The sequence below is a fragment of the Melanostigma gelatinosum genome (genome assembly GCF_949748355.1).
Source record: "Melanostigma gelatinosum genome assembly, chromosome: 14".
NCBI lineage: Eukaryota > Metazoa > Chordata > Actinopteri > Perciformes > Zoarcidae > Melanostigma > Melanostigma gelatinosum.
In genome coordinates this window covers 63,755-77,712 of record NC_136647.1, presented here as the reverse complement: position 1 = coordinate 77,712, position 13,958 = coordinate 63,755, and the positions used below count along the sequence as shown (strand labels likewise).

The following is a 13,958-nucleotide window of genomic DNA, read 5'->3' as shown; positions in this document are numbered from 1 at the left end:
TGTCATTTGAAACCCTCAGGAGAGCGGTTTCAGTCAAGTGTTGTCTGCGAAACCCAGACTGGAACTTGTCGTACATGTTGTGCCTCTCCAGTGCAGCAGTAAGTTGTTTGGCCACCACTTTCTCTAACATTTTGGACAGGAAAGGCAGTTTTGATATGGGCCTGTAGTTCATGGGCAAAGCTGGATCTAAGTTTGGTTTCTTTAATATGGGCTGGATAGTGGCATGTTTGAAATAGGAAGGGACAATTCCTGTAGGAATTGACAATAGATGTTACTGCAGGGCCAATAATTAGCAGAACTTTCTTAAATAGAGAGGTTGGTATTATATCCAGAGGGCAAGATGATGGCTTTGTTTTGTTAATTAAGTCCATCAGGTCTTGAAGGCTGATAGGCTGGAAAGAGTCCAGAACAGCAGGAGATTGCGAGGAGCTACATGTAGATGAACAAATCCCAGACACAACCAAACTATGCCAACATCTACACGTATCTCGTGAACACCCCCAGTCCTTACACAAAAGACGAGTTGGAGTGCTACAAAGGGCTCGACGCTTATAATCAGTGTGTCAGTGGATGGGTCCGAGACGTCAAAGCAACGGTCGTCGAGAATTCTCATCTCGTCATTGGAAGGGTAAATATATACAGATCTGGTCAGATATTTAGCAATATTCAATGTTTACTCAGTGCAAACAGACACGTGTGTTTGTGTACATTGTACATGCACGTCATTGTGTGCGTGTGTGTAGGAATTCACTTTAAACTAACCCCTAACTTCATCCCCCCCCCCCCCCCACACACACACACACACACATATATATATATATATATATATATATATATATATATATATATATATATGATCTGACGTTAAACTCATATCAAGCAATGCTGAGGCTGCATCTATGGGTTTCGCCTGTTGTACACGCTCGACACGTCTCTGGTACCGACTGCTGTCACGGGCCGATGAAGCTTCGGTAACCTTCTCATGTCCAAGTTTCCATTCCTTATATCTCGAGAGATGCGTGACAGCCATTTCTCGCGGCGTCGCTTGGATAGCTCCTTCGTGTCATTTCCTTGATGTGTAATGACCGCTGGCAAACGAAAGAATGATTTCTTGTCTCTATCAGCTCTGCTGCCACAACCAAAGACAGCACAAAAGTTCACCACCGATAGGTTATGCGACTCAGCCGTGCATGCCAGTGGCTTTGTGTGTACTACAACATGGCCGACAGCTAAACTGTGACGTCACACGAGACCACTCTATGGAGTGGTCTCACCGACGTCACGATCTCCTTAGTTACGAGGTCGGTCGGCCATGTTGGAGTACATACAGATCCTACATGGCGGCGCGTAAACAAGGAAGTGCGGCGAAAATACCATACTTTGAATCACTGGATAGTGCATCAAAGGTTCGCTACCTGGCCAAATTGAAGGTTATTGGTAACTTGGATCCCTATACGATGAGTGCAGATCATTTCAGTGCCGATCCTACTTATCTCCATCGGTAAACTACGCCAACATCTACGCATATCTCGTGAACACCCCCAGTCCTTACACAAAAGACGAGCTGGAGTGCTACAAAGGGCTCGACGCTTATAATCAGTTTGTCAGTGGACGGGTCCGAGACGTCAAAGCAACGGTCATCGACAATTCTCATCTCGTCATTGGAAGAATAAATATATACAGATCTGGTCAGATATTTAGCAATATTCAATGTTTACTCAGCGCAAACAGACACGTGTGTTTGTTTACATTGTACGTGCATGTCATTGTGTGCGTGTGTGTAGGAATTCACTTTCAACTAACTCCTAACTTCATCCCCCCCCCCCCCACACACATATATATATATATATATATATGATCTGACGTTAAACTCATATCAAGCAATGCTGAGGCTGCATCTCTGTGTTTCGCCTGTTGTACACGCTCGACACGTCTCTGGCACCGACTGCTGTCACGGGCCGATGAAGCTTCGGTAACCTTCTCATGTCCGAGTTTAATTTATATTTCCTTTATTAAATACTGTTCACAAACGAATTTGTAAATAAAATCACTGACCACTTATAAAGTGATCCGCACATACTCTAGTGTACGCCAAATTCCATTCCTTTATATCTCGAGAGATGCGTGACAGCCATTTCTCGCGACGTCGCTTGGATAGCTCCTTCGTGTCATTTCCTTGATGTGTAATGACCGCTGGCAAACGAAAGAATGATTTCTTGTCTATCAGCTCTGCTGCCACAACCAAAGACAGCACAAAAGTTCACCATGATCGATAGGTTATGCGACTCAGCCGTGCATGCCAGTGGCTTTGTGTGTACTCCAACATGGCCGACAGCTAAACTGTGACGTCACACGAGACCACTCCATACACTACTTTTGAATTCATTATTGAACTTTGCCATAACAACGCGATTAATCGCAAAGAAATCATGCGATTAATCGCGATCAAAAATTGTAATCGTTGCCCAGCACTAGTTTAAACCTTTAAAAGGTGTAATCAAAGATATTCTACATTAACCGAGTTGACGATGGCGGTGGTTCAGGAGGGAACCATCTCACTTCCTTCTGATCTCTGTTGATAGTTGCACATGCGCAGTACCGATCTGACAGAGGACGCACGTATTGGATAGCGTTGGGCAGGCTAACCGGTGTTAGCAGGTAAAACAGGTCAAATACATGTTTTTAATCATGTCAATGTTCTAGTTAGCCGTCACACTGATGACGTCACATGACCCGTGACGTAACAAATGGTTGACAACACCGTTAACGGTCCGGAGCGGTCTGTTAGCCTAGCTGTTAGCTATCTGTTAGCAGTTGGCGGCTTTAAATGTTTCTTTAAGGGAAGAAAACTGTTTGTTACTTCCGGTTGTTGTTTACAGCAAACTGTCAAAACTCTGAGAGATCGAGGTAGAAGTACTGTTTGAGGTAGAAGTACTGCGATTCATAACAACAAGTAGAACACGTGTGTGTACATGTGTGTAGCTTCAACATGAGCAGCCAAGGAGCTGGAAAAAAGGAGGAAGAGGAGAACTTCTACGACTGTCAAGAGACCCTGGAGCCTTCAGGCCGAAGAGAGGAGGAGCAGAAGGAGGAGAGCCCAGAGGACTTTACTGTTAAAACTGACAGACTGACTGACAGAAGAGACAACACAGGGAGAGAAGGAGGAGGAAGACAGGAGGAGGAGGAGCAGGGCGACAGGCTGCAGGAGGAGGAGCAGGGCGACAGGCTGCGGGAGGAGGAGCAGGGCGACAGGCTGCAGGAGGAGGAGCAGGGCGACAGGCAGCGGGAGGAGGAGCAGGGCGACAGGCAGCGGGAGGACGAGCAGGGCGACAGGCTGCGGGAGGAGGAGCAGGGCGACAGGCAGCGGGAGGACGAGCAGGGCGACAGGCTGCGGGAGGAGGAGCAGGGCGACAGGCTGCGGGAGGAGGAGCAGGGCGACAGGCAGCGGGAGGACGAGCAGGGCGACAGGCAGCGGGAGGATTCAGATCTAGAGATGAAGGAAGAGAACAGCCAAGAGGTGGAGTTTGATGACGATTACCTGAAGGAGGTGGAGAAGGAGCTGACAGAGGAGGAGAAAGAGGTGACACCTGTTTACCTTTTACACCTCTTGCGGTGACATCATGGTGCCATCAGTGTGTGATGCTGTAAATCACAGATATTAAAACCTTCTGTTTTCTTTCAGAGTCGACGGCAGCAAAGTTTAACTCTGAAGGAAAAGGGCAACGGCCAGTTTAAAGCTGGAGGTGAGTGACATCATCGCCACATTGTCCTCTATAAACCAGTACAAACCAGTATAAACCAGTACTAACACGTCTCTCTGCAGACTGGTTGGAGGCAGAGCGGATCTACACAGACGCCTTGGTTTTATGTCCGGTTTGTTTCAGCCGAGAGAGAGCCGTAGTGTTCTCCAACAGAGCCGCTGCAAGGCTGCACCTGGTAACTAGCAACATGCTAACAGCATGCTAACACAGAGGCCAACATCATGCTAACACAGAGTCTAACAGCATGCTAACAACACACTAACAACATGCCACATGTTGGGTTATCAACACTGGCCAACAACATGTTACATGTTAGGCTATCAACACTAGCCAACAACACGCTAACACCATGCAACATGTTAGGTTATCAACACTGGCCAACAACATGTTACATGTTAGGCTATCAACACTAGCCAACAACACGCTAACAACATGCAACATGTTAGGTTATCAACACTGGCCAACAACACGCTAACAACATGCAACATGTTAGGTTGTCAACACTGGCCAACAACACGCTAACAAGATGTTACATGTTAGGTTATCAACACTGGCCAACAACACGCTAACAAGATGTTACATGTTAGGTTATCAACACTGGCCAACAACACGCTAACAAGATGTTACATGTTAGGTTATCAACACTGGCCAACAACACGCTAACAACATGCAACATGTTAGGTTATCAACACTGGCCAACAACACACTCACAACATGTTACATGTTAGGTTATCAACACTGGCCAACACCACGCTAACAAGATGTTACATGTTAGGTTATCAACACTGGCCAACAACACATTCACAACATGTTACATGTTAGGTTATCAACACTGGCCAACACCACGCTAACAAGATGTTACATGTTAGGTTATCAACACTGGCCAACAACACGCTAACAACATGCAACATGTTAGGTTATCAACACTGGCCAACAACACACTCACAACATGTTACATGTTAGGTTATCAACACTGGCCAACAACACGCTAACAACATGCAACATGTTAGGTTATCAACACTGGCCAACACCACGCTAACAAGATGTTACATGTTAGGTTATCAACACTGGCCAACAACACACTCACAACATGTTACATGTTAGGTTATCAACGCTGGCCAACACCACGCTAACAAGATGTTACATGTTAGGTTATCAACACTGGCCAACAACACGCTAACACCATGTTACATGTTAGGTTATCAACACTGGCCAACAACACGCTAACTGCAACATGTTAGGTTATCAACACTGGCCAACAACACGCTAACATGCAACATGTTAGGCTATCAACACTGGCCAACAACACGCTAACAACATGCAACATGTTAGGTTATAAGCACTGGCCAACAACACGCTAACAAGATGTTACATGTTAGGCTATCAACACTGGCTAACAACCCGCTAACAACATGTTGCATGTTAGGTTATCAACACGCTAACAGCAGAGGCTGACAGTCTGTCTCTCCCTCAGGATCTGAAGGATAAGGCGATCTCGGACTGCACCAGAGGTGAGTGATGACATCATTCTTTACCTGTGCAGGTCATTGATTGCTCTCTTCATTGATTGGTTGCCTGTGGTTGCTATAGCGATAGACCTGAATCCAGACTATGTGCGGGTGTTGCTGCGGAGGGCGGAGCTTCACGAGCAGACGGACAAGCTGGACGAAGCTCTGGAGGACTACAAGAAGGTTCTAGACCTGGACCAGAACCAGATCACCGCCAGACAGGCCTGTATGGTGAGGAGGAGGAAGACGAGGAGTCACACCCTAACCCTGAGCCATTAATACCTTTAAATATTTTACTCTAGTAAAAGTACTAATACCACAAATTTAAATACTCTGGTAAAAGTATGTTGGTATTTAATGAATGTACTGAACTAAAAGTATAATCTCTAGTCTCTCTCTCTCTACCTGTCTGTCTCTACCTGTCTGTCTTTACCTGTCTGTTTCTACTGGTCTGTCTCTACCTGTCTGTCTCTCCCGGTCTGTCGCTACCTGTCTGTTTCTACCTGTCTGTCTCTCCCGGTATGTCTCTACCTGTCTGTCACTCAGAGGTTGCCTCATCAGATTCATGAGAGAAATGAGCGGTTGAAGGAGGAGATGATGAGTACGTACTGAACACTAATCAATAAGAACATCTCTCCGTATTTTCACAATAAGAGCCCCTCTAACCCCTCACCTGTAACCCTCTCTACAGGTAAACTGAAGGACTTAGGGAACCTGGTCCTGAGACCGTTTGGACTCTCCACCAGCAACTTCCAGGTGAACCAGGACTCTGACTCCGGGTCGTACTCCATCAACTTTGTGCAGAACCCAAACAACAACAGATGACGTCATCACCCAGGACGGCAATGTCATCACAGAGGACCCCCATCGATTGGTTTATTGTCTGGTATCCATGGTAACCGCACTGCAGAGGGCCAATGGGATCGCTGGAAACATTGTGATGTCATCCCTACAGGATCCTGACAAAATAAAATAAAGATCATGAAGAAGAAAACTGTTTAAAGTTTGTTTGATTCCAGTCATTTTATATATATATATATATATATATATATATATTTTTTTTTTTTCTTCTTTTTTTTAATATATATATATATCTATATATAAATCGTAGTTTCAGTGGGTAAATATGTGATTCACACTCCGAACAGAAAGTGGCGGTAAAACACCAATAGTCTTGATGCCAACTGACGTGAAAACAGAAGAAGAAGTAACGGAAGTTAACAGCCTCGCACACGCGCAGTGTGTACCTGTTCGGTGCTGGTGAAGATGTCTGCGCCCATAGACCTGGAGCTGAAGAAGGTAGCTTTGTATATATTATATACATATATATTTTAAAATATTTAACAGTTTGTTACCTGCTCTCTAACGCGTGCTCTGTGTTCACCGAAGAGGGATCGAACCCACGTCACAGCTGTTTAATAATCGGCCGTTTACCAGTAGCTAACTATTAGCACAGCCACGCTACCTACACAGTTAACGTGAGAGAAGAAGGATTGATACGTCGTTAGAGAAGATATGAATACAGATGTTTTATTTACATTTAACATATATATTATGTAACAAAAAAAAAAAAAAAAAAAAAAAAAAAAAAAATATATATATATATATATATATATATATATATATATATATATATATATATATATATATATATATATATATATATATATATATATATATATATATATATATATATACCCACATACTCCGCTGTGCTGCTGATCCCACACATGCATGTTTCTTACAAATGGGGACAGAGAAATAATCTACCAAACACTAATTTCAGAACTTTTTGTTCGTTGTTTATATTTAATAGGAGGTACAGGTGAAGGTTGTTCAGGCGTTCTCATCACAGTGATACCTCTCTCTTGTAGGCCTTCTCTGAGCTGCAGGTGAAGATGATCGACACGCAGCAGAAGGTGAAGTTGGCCGACCTGCAGATCGATCAGCTGACTCGTGTTCAGAAACATGCTAAGCTAACGCACGCTGAGATCGCCACGCTGTCGGACAATACGCGACTCTACGAGGGAGTCGGACGCATGTGAGTCTGAAACAAGGTGTTAGTTCACCTGGACAGGTATCACTCAGGTGTGTCTGCATCACTCAAGTGTGTCTGTTATTATCGTCTATCTAATCATTTTTCTCTTTAATATAAACATTCAGATGTTCTGCTGATGAAGATGATGTGAAACGGTTGAAAGCTCCTGAACATCTTCTCTATTTCAGGTTTATTCTCCAGTCGAAAGAAGAAATCAACGATCAGCTGAAAGACAAACAGAAGACAGCTGACGAGAAGATTAAAGAGCTCGAGGTACTAATACACTCTAATATACACCAGAAATAGGGGCGACTGTGCCTAAGTGGATAGCAGGGCCGTCCTTCAATCAGAGGGTCGGCGGTTCGATCCCCGGCTCTGCTAGTCGCATGTCGATGTGTCCTTGAGCAAGACACTTAACCCCAAAATGTCTCCCGTAGCGAGGTGTAGAAATGTGACAGACTCTGAATTGTAAGTCACTTTGGATAAAAGCGTCTGCTAAATGACTGTAATGTAATGTAAATACACGCAGACTTAAACGATAAATACACACTGATATACACGATAGATAGATGCTGATATACACGCTGGAATACACAATAAATACACTACAAATACACCACTAATACACGCTGATATACAAGATAAATACATGCTGGAATACACGAGAAGTACACGCTGGAATACACCATAAATACACGCTGAGACGTGTGAGAAATTAGTGTTTAAGTGTTCAGGTGTGTTTTACCTGCTCTCTCTGATGTCACAGGTCTTACTATGTTCTGTTTTTTCCAGCAGAAGAAGGTGTACCTTGAACGCAGCGTGAAAGAAGCTGAAGACAACATCCGAGAGATGCTTCTGTCCAGGAGAGCTCACTGATACTAATAACAACAATCATTAAGATACGTCATCAATAACACGTGTTCATGTCAATAACTGTTTGATATTAAAATGTTGAACCAGACTGTTTAAGAGTTTTATTACTGGAGAGTGAGACTTCTTTATTGTGACTGTAAACAGAGTGAGGCGTCTTTAATGTGACTGTAAACAGAGCGAGACTTCTTTAATGTGACTGTAAACAGAGCGAGACTTCTTTAATGTGACTGTAAACAGAGCGAGACTTCTTTAATGTGACTGTAAACAGAGCGAGACTTCTTTAATGTGACTGTAAACAGAGCGATACGTCTTTAATGTGACTGTAAACAGAGCGAGACTTCTTTAATGTGACTGTAAACAGAGCGAGACTTCTTTAATGTGACTGTAAACAGAGCGATACGTCTTTAATGTGACTGTAAACAGAGCGAGACGTCTTTAATGTGACTGTAAACAGAGCGAGACGTCTTTAATGTGACTGTAAACAGAGCGAGACGTCTTTAATGTGACTGTAAACAGAGCGAGACTTCTTTAATGTGACTGTAAACAGAGCGAGACGTCTTTAATGTGACTAAACAGAGCGAGACGTCTTTAATGTGACTGTAAACAGAGCGAGACTTCTTTAATGTGACTAAACAGAGCGAGACTTCTTTAATGTGACTAAACCGAGCGAGACTTCTTTAATGTGACTAAACAGAGCGAGATGTCTTTAATGTGACTAAACAGAGCGAGACTTCTTTAATGTGACTAAACAGAGCGAGACTTCTTTAATGTGACTAAACAGCGAGACTTCTTTAATATGACTAAACCGAGCGAGACTTCTTTAATGTGACTAAACAGAGCGAGACGTCTTTAATGTGACTAAACAGAGCGAGACTTTAATGTGACTAAACAGAGCGAGACTTCTTTAATGTGACTGTAAACAGAGCGAGACTTCTTTAATGTGACTGTAAACAGAGCGAGACTTCTTTAATGTGACTGTAAACAGAGCGATACGTCTTTAATGTGACTGTAAACAGAGCGAGACTTCTTTAATGTGACTGTAAACAGAGCGAGACTTCTTTAATGTGACTGTAAACAGAGCGAGACTTCTTTAATGTGACTAAACAGAGCGAGACTTCTTTAATGTGACTGTAAACAGAGCGAGACTTCTTTCATGTGACTGTAAACAGAGCGAAACTTCTTTCATGTGACTAAACAGAGCGAGACTTCTTTAATGTGACTAAACAGCGAGACTTCTTTAATGTGACTGTAAACAGCGAAACTTCTTTAATGTGACTGTAAACAGAGCGAGACGTCTTTAATGTGACTCAACAGAGCGAGACGTCTTTAATGTGACTGTAAACAGAGCGAGACTTCTTTAATGTGACTGTAAACAGAGCGAGACTTCTTTAATGTGACTGTAAACAGAGCGACACGTCTTTAATGTGACTGTAAACAGAGCGAGACTTCTTTAATGTGACTGTAAACAGAGCGAGACTTCTTTAATGTGACTGTAAACAGAGCGAGACTTCTTTAATGTGACTGTAAACAGAGCGAGACTTCTTTAATGTGACTAAACAGAGCGAGACTTCTTTAATGTGACTGTAAACAGAGCGAGACTTCTTTAATGTGACTGTAAACAGAGTGAGACGTCTTTAATGTGACTGTAAACAGAGCGAGACTTCTTTAATGTGACTAAACAGAGCGAGACTTCTTTAATGTGACTGTAAACCGAGCGAGACTTCTTTAATGTGACTGTAAACAGAGCGAGACGTCTTTAATGTGACTGTAAACAGAGCGAGACTTCTTTAATGTGACTAAACAGAGCGAGACTTCTTTAATGTGACTGTAAACAGAGCGAGACTTCTTTAATGTGACTAAACAGAGCGAGACTTCTTTAATGTGACTAAACAGAGCGAGACTTCTTTAATGTGACTGTAAACAGTGAGACTTCTTTAATGTGACTGTAAACAGAGAGAGACTTCTTTAATATGACTAAACAGAGCGAGACTTCTTTAATGTGACTGTAAACAGTGAGACTTCTTTAATGTGACTGTAAACAGAGCGAGACGTCTTTAATGTGACTAAACAGAGCGAGACTTCTTTAATGTGACTAAACAAAGCGAGACTTCTTTAATGTGACTAAACAAAGCGAGACTTCTTTAATGTGACTAAACAGAGCGAGACGTCTTTAATGTGACTAAACAGAGCGAGACTTCTTTAATGTGACTAAACAAAGCGAGACTTCTTTAATGTGACTAAACAGAGTGAGACGTCTTTAATGTGACTAAACAGAACGAGACTTCTTTAATGTGACTAAACAGAGCGAAACTTCTTTAATGTGACTAAACAGAGCGAAACTTCTTTAATGTGACTAAACAGAGCGAGACTTCTTTAATGTGACTGTAAACAGCGAGACTTCTTTAATGTGACTAAACAGAGCGAGACTTCTTTAATGTGACTGTAAATAGCGAGACTTCTTTAATGTGACTGTAAACAGTGAGAGTTCTTTAATGTGACTAAACAGAGCGAAACTTCTTTAATGTGACTAAACAGAGCGAGACTTCTTTAATGTGACTGTAAATAGCGAGACTTCTTTAATGTGACTGTAAACAGTGAGAGTTCTTTAATGTGACTAAACAGAGCGAAACTTCTTTAATGTGACTAAACAGAGCGAAACGTCTTTAATGTGACTAAACAGAGCGAAACTTCTTTAATGTGACTAAACAGAGCGAGACTTCTTTAATGTGACTGTAAATAGCGAGACTTCTTTAATGTGACTGTAAACAGTGAGAGTTCTTTAATGTGACTAAACAGAGCGAAACTTCTTTAATGTGACTAAACAGAGCGAGACTTTAATGTGTTGAGCTTCATTTCTACACAAAACAAACGATAACCGTAGCTGTGGCGTAATAATGAGATTATTCAGCTGCAGGACAGCAGGTATAAAATGCACGGCCCGCCACTGACTTATACTACAGTGTGTACTGTAACAGTATACAGTACTGTGTACTTATACTACAGTGTGTACTCAGGAGGTCCTGAGGGTTCAGGGTCGGAGGCCTTAGGACCCAGATCCAGTGATGGATATGTTTATATTATAAACATATTTCAATAAATTGGTCGTCATACTGTGAAATATTTAATTTACTATAAACATTATAAAACATATAAACATATCCATCTATATATATATATATAGATGGATATTATATAAATTATGTTTATAGAATGAATATAATACATCATGAATACTAGAGTTATTAAATATACATCAGTAGTTTTAATGGTTTTAAATGAAAGAAAATATTCTGGTGTTCAGAGAATTGTTTAAAACTTTCTTAAACTGACCTGTAGCATCCAAACCTTTAGCAGAATGTAAACCTTAAGTTGACGCGTGTTTCTAGTCCTATTCACAGAGCTCACACCGACACCGCTCGGAGGTGAAAGCAATACGTGTTTTTATTGATCCAATTTCCTTTGTACAAGTTCGTGAAACGACTTCCTTTATTTAAGTACCCCGATTACCTCGACACACTAAGGATCCACAGGTTAATCCACAACTTAATCCACATAGCACGTTTCATATAACACAGTCGGAAAACTGTGCGGCTCCCTTCTGCTCCAGATATTACTAACAACTGTAACTAACTGTCGCAGTGTCCTTAAAGTGACGGAAGTCTGTCACTTACGTGTATTTCTTTCCATCACAAATGATAACAACATCCTTGTAACATTCAAAGTAGAAACAGAAGTGATTGAAGTTAACATGTAAATACAAGTAAACATTTAACAGCAAATTGAATTTGGCTCTTACATGTCCTGAAAACATGAAAACCACCAAAAGAGGAGATACGAGGTGAATGAGTGACAGGTGAGATGACTCAGCAGATGACCTATGTCATGAAGTGTCACATAGTCTATGAATGTCTTACCTGCTGCAGGTAAATGTATCATCTCCTGACAGACTAACACTTATTAATGTGTGTCGTATAACCTGCATTCACCAAGAGATCACTGTGAAATACAAACATTCAATAAAATCACTTAAATTCATCTACACTCAGTTCCATCACGACAAAAAGAAAACAGGGTTCTTTAAAAAGAGAACTGAAGTTTATTAATGTAAGAATCAGGCGGTTAACTCAGTACTTCAACCTTTGGAGGGTTAGGTTTAATTGGAAGCGGGGCCCTCCTAAGAGGGCCACTGGCACAAGGGGGCTCTTTTTTGTAGAGAGGGGGAGGGGGGAGGGGTTCCAGTTGGATTGCCGGTGTCTTCCACAGAGAAGTCGTGTATCAGTCCGATTCCAACCCGGAGACAGGGTGGGACTTTCAGTCACAAAATAAAACAAAAGTCATTTGTTGAGCTGCTAAAAGGGATAAAAAAACTAAAACAATTAAAATAATTCAACCAATCCAAGAAAGATGGACGAGAATAAAGAAAGAACAGTTAAAAGAGAAAAAAGCAATTCTTTTTAAATACTTTTAACCAGTGGTGGCTGGTCAATAGAGGGCCATGGGGCATGGCCCCACCATGAGCCACACAAAAAAAATAAAAAAATCAAAAAAAAATCATAAATTGTCAATATTTGTGTTTTTGAACTATGGAATGTACCCAGTAATGTGTGTAAAGTATGATATCTGCGCAAAATATATGCTTTTCCTGCTCGTCCTCTCCGCCTGTCTGCTCTCTGCTCGTCCTCTCTGTCTGTGTGCACGACACTCTGAGAACGCGCAGCTTGGGGGGCCTGATCGTTTTGGCCCAAAAGAGGCGGGGCTATGAAGCAGTTTAGCCAATTGCTGATTCAAGATATAAATGAGTGACATACAATTGAGCCAATCAGCGCCCTCAAATAGATTCAGCTGTGGGCCAGAACGATCAGACCCCCTCGCTGCGCGTTCTCGTCAGGAGAAGTCTCTACAGGCGAGCACTCCTCCTCCAAGACCCGTTTGAGAGGAGAACTTTGAGGAGATTCTGCAGCCAAAGAGCTGATATCAGATCAGCCTGACCTCACAATCAGACAGCAGACTCGCGGGAAAGGGAAGCAGTACATGAAGCTTCTGTACCAGCTGAACACCAGACAGGTTAGCTAGCTGCATGACGTCATGCTAATCATTTATTTAGCTTTTTAAAACAACGGGGACGGATCCAGCACGGACGAGGAGTGAGGGATGAGGAGGTAAGGAAACATGAGAACACCAGGGTAGGGAGTGAGGGATGAGGAGGTAAGGAAACATGAGAACACCAGGGTAGGGAGTAAGGGATGAGGAGGTAAGGAAACATGAGAACACCAGGGTAGGGAGTGAGGGATGAGGAGGTAAGGAAACATGAGAACACCAGGGTAGGGAGTGAGGGATGAGGAGGTAAGGAAACATGAGAACACCAGGACACACATGAGAACTCTGTCAAGCTACATATTAGACAAAGTTTATGTATGTTTATATATATATATATATGTGTGTTTATATATATGTGTGTGTTTATATATATATGTGTATATGTGTGCCTCCTTGTCGTGTTGTCTGATGAAAACCTGCTGAGATGTTTGTTGATTGAATCTCCGTCTGATGAATTCCATCATAATAAACTTGAGAGACTCAGCGAGGAGCGAGGACACGAAAACAAAGTGAGAGGAAACAAAAGTCAGCTGGATGAAGCCCAGGACATTTCTGAAAGGTCAGGAGGAGGTTTAACAGTGGGACAGTTTTTATGTTCATCCTTTGGTTCCTAAAATAGTAAATAAATACAAATTTAAAACGTGAAAATATATATGAATAATAATAATGAATAATCCTTCC

At 42.1% G+C, this 13,958-nt stretch overlaps 2 protein-coding genes across 3 annotated transcripts; both read left to right on the top strand.

Annotated features, from left to right (window-relative positions):
* Positions 1 to 2,604: 2,604 nt before the first annotated feature.
* ttc1 (tetratricopeptide repeat domain 1) lies at positions 2,605 to 6,244 on the top strand. The gene is made up of 8 exons (XM_079283111.1): positions 2,605 to 2,658; positions 2,983 to 3,580; positions 3,683 to 3,743; positions 3,824 to 3,936; positions 5,236 to 5,272; positions 5,352 to 5,500; positions 5,816 to 5,870; positions 5,961 to 6,244. The coding sequence occupies exons 2-8, from the start codon at positions 2,990 to 2,992 to the stop codon at positions 6,092 to 6,094; spliced, it is 1,140 nt and encodes a 379-aa protein (XP_079139237.1). The 5' UTR covers positions 2,605 to 2,658; positions 2,983 to 2,989; the 3' UTR covers positions 6,095 to 6,244.
* A 247-nt stretch (positions 6,245 to 6,491) lies between these two features.
* pfdn1 (prefoldin subunit 1) lies at positions 6,492 to 8,268 on the top strand. Of its 2 annotated transcripts, none has more exons than XM_079282983.1 (4): positions 6,492 to 6,568; positions 7,144 to 7,310; positions 7,496 to 7,580; positions 8,103 to 8,268. In XM_079282983.1, the coding sequence occupies exons 1-4, from the start codon at positions 6,536 to 6,538 to the stop codon at positions 8,181 to 8,183; spliced, it is 366 nt and encodes a 121-aa protein (XP_079139109.1). In that variant the 5' UTR covers positions 6,492 to 6,535; the 3' UTR covers positions 8,184 to 8,268. The 2 variants fall into 2 exon arrangements, with proteins under 2 accessions (XP_079139109.1, XP_079139108.1); XM_079282982.1 differs by having other exon boundaries at positions 8,100 to 8,268.
* The last annotated feature ends 5,690 nt before the right edge of the window (positions 8,269 to 13,958 follow it).

What these genes read in the sequence shown, in the direction of transcription:
- ttc1 (XM_079283111.1), top strand. Translation starts at nt 2,990, where the DNA reads ATGAGCAGCCAAGGAGCTGGAAAAAAGGAGGAAGAGGAGAACTTCTAC. An exon ending in CCGCCAGACAGGCCTGTATG is followed by an intron (nt 5,501 to 5,815) that starts GTGAGGAGGAGG and finishes TCTGTCACTCAG; the next exon opens with AGGTTGCCTCATCAGATTCA. An exon ending in GTTGAAGGAGGAGATGATGA is followed by an intron (nt 5,871 to 5,960) that starts GTACGTACTGAA and finishes CCCTCTCTACAG; the next exon opens with GTAAACTGAAGGACTTAGGG.
- pfdn1 (XM_079282982.1), top strand. Translation starts at nt 6,536, where the DNA reads ATGTCTGCGCCCATAGACCTGGAGCTGAAGAAG. An exon ending in TAGACCTGGAGCTGAAGAAG is followed by an intron (nt 6,569 to 7,143) that starts GTAGCTTTGTAT and finishes TCTCTCTTGTAG; the next exon opens with GCCTTCTCTGAGCTGCAGGT. An exon ending in TACGAGGGAGTCGGACGCAT is followed by an intron (nt 7,311 to 7,495) that starts GTGAGTCTGAAA and finishes TCTCTATTTCAG; the next exon opens with GTTTATTCTCCAGTCGAAAG.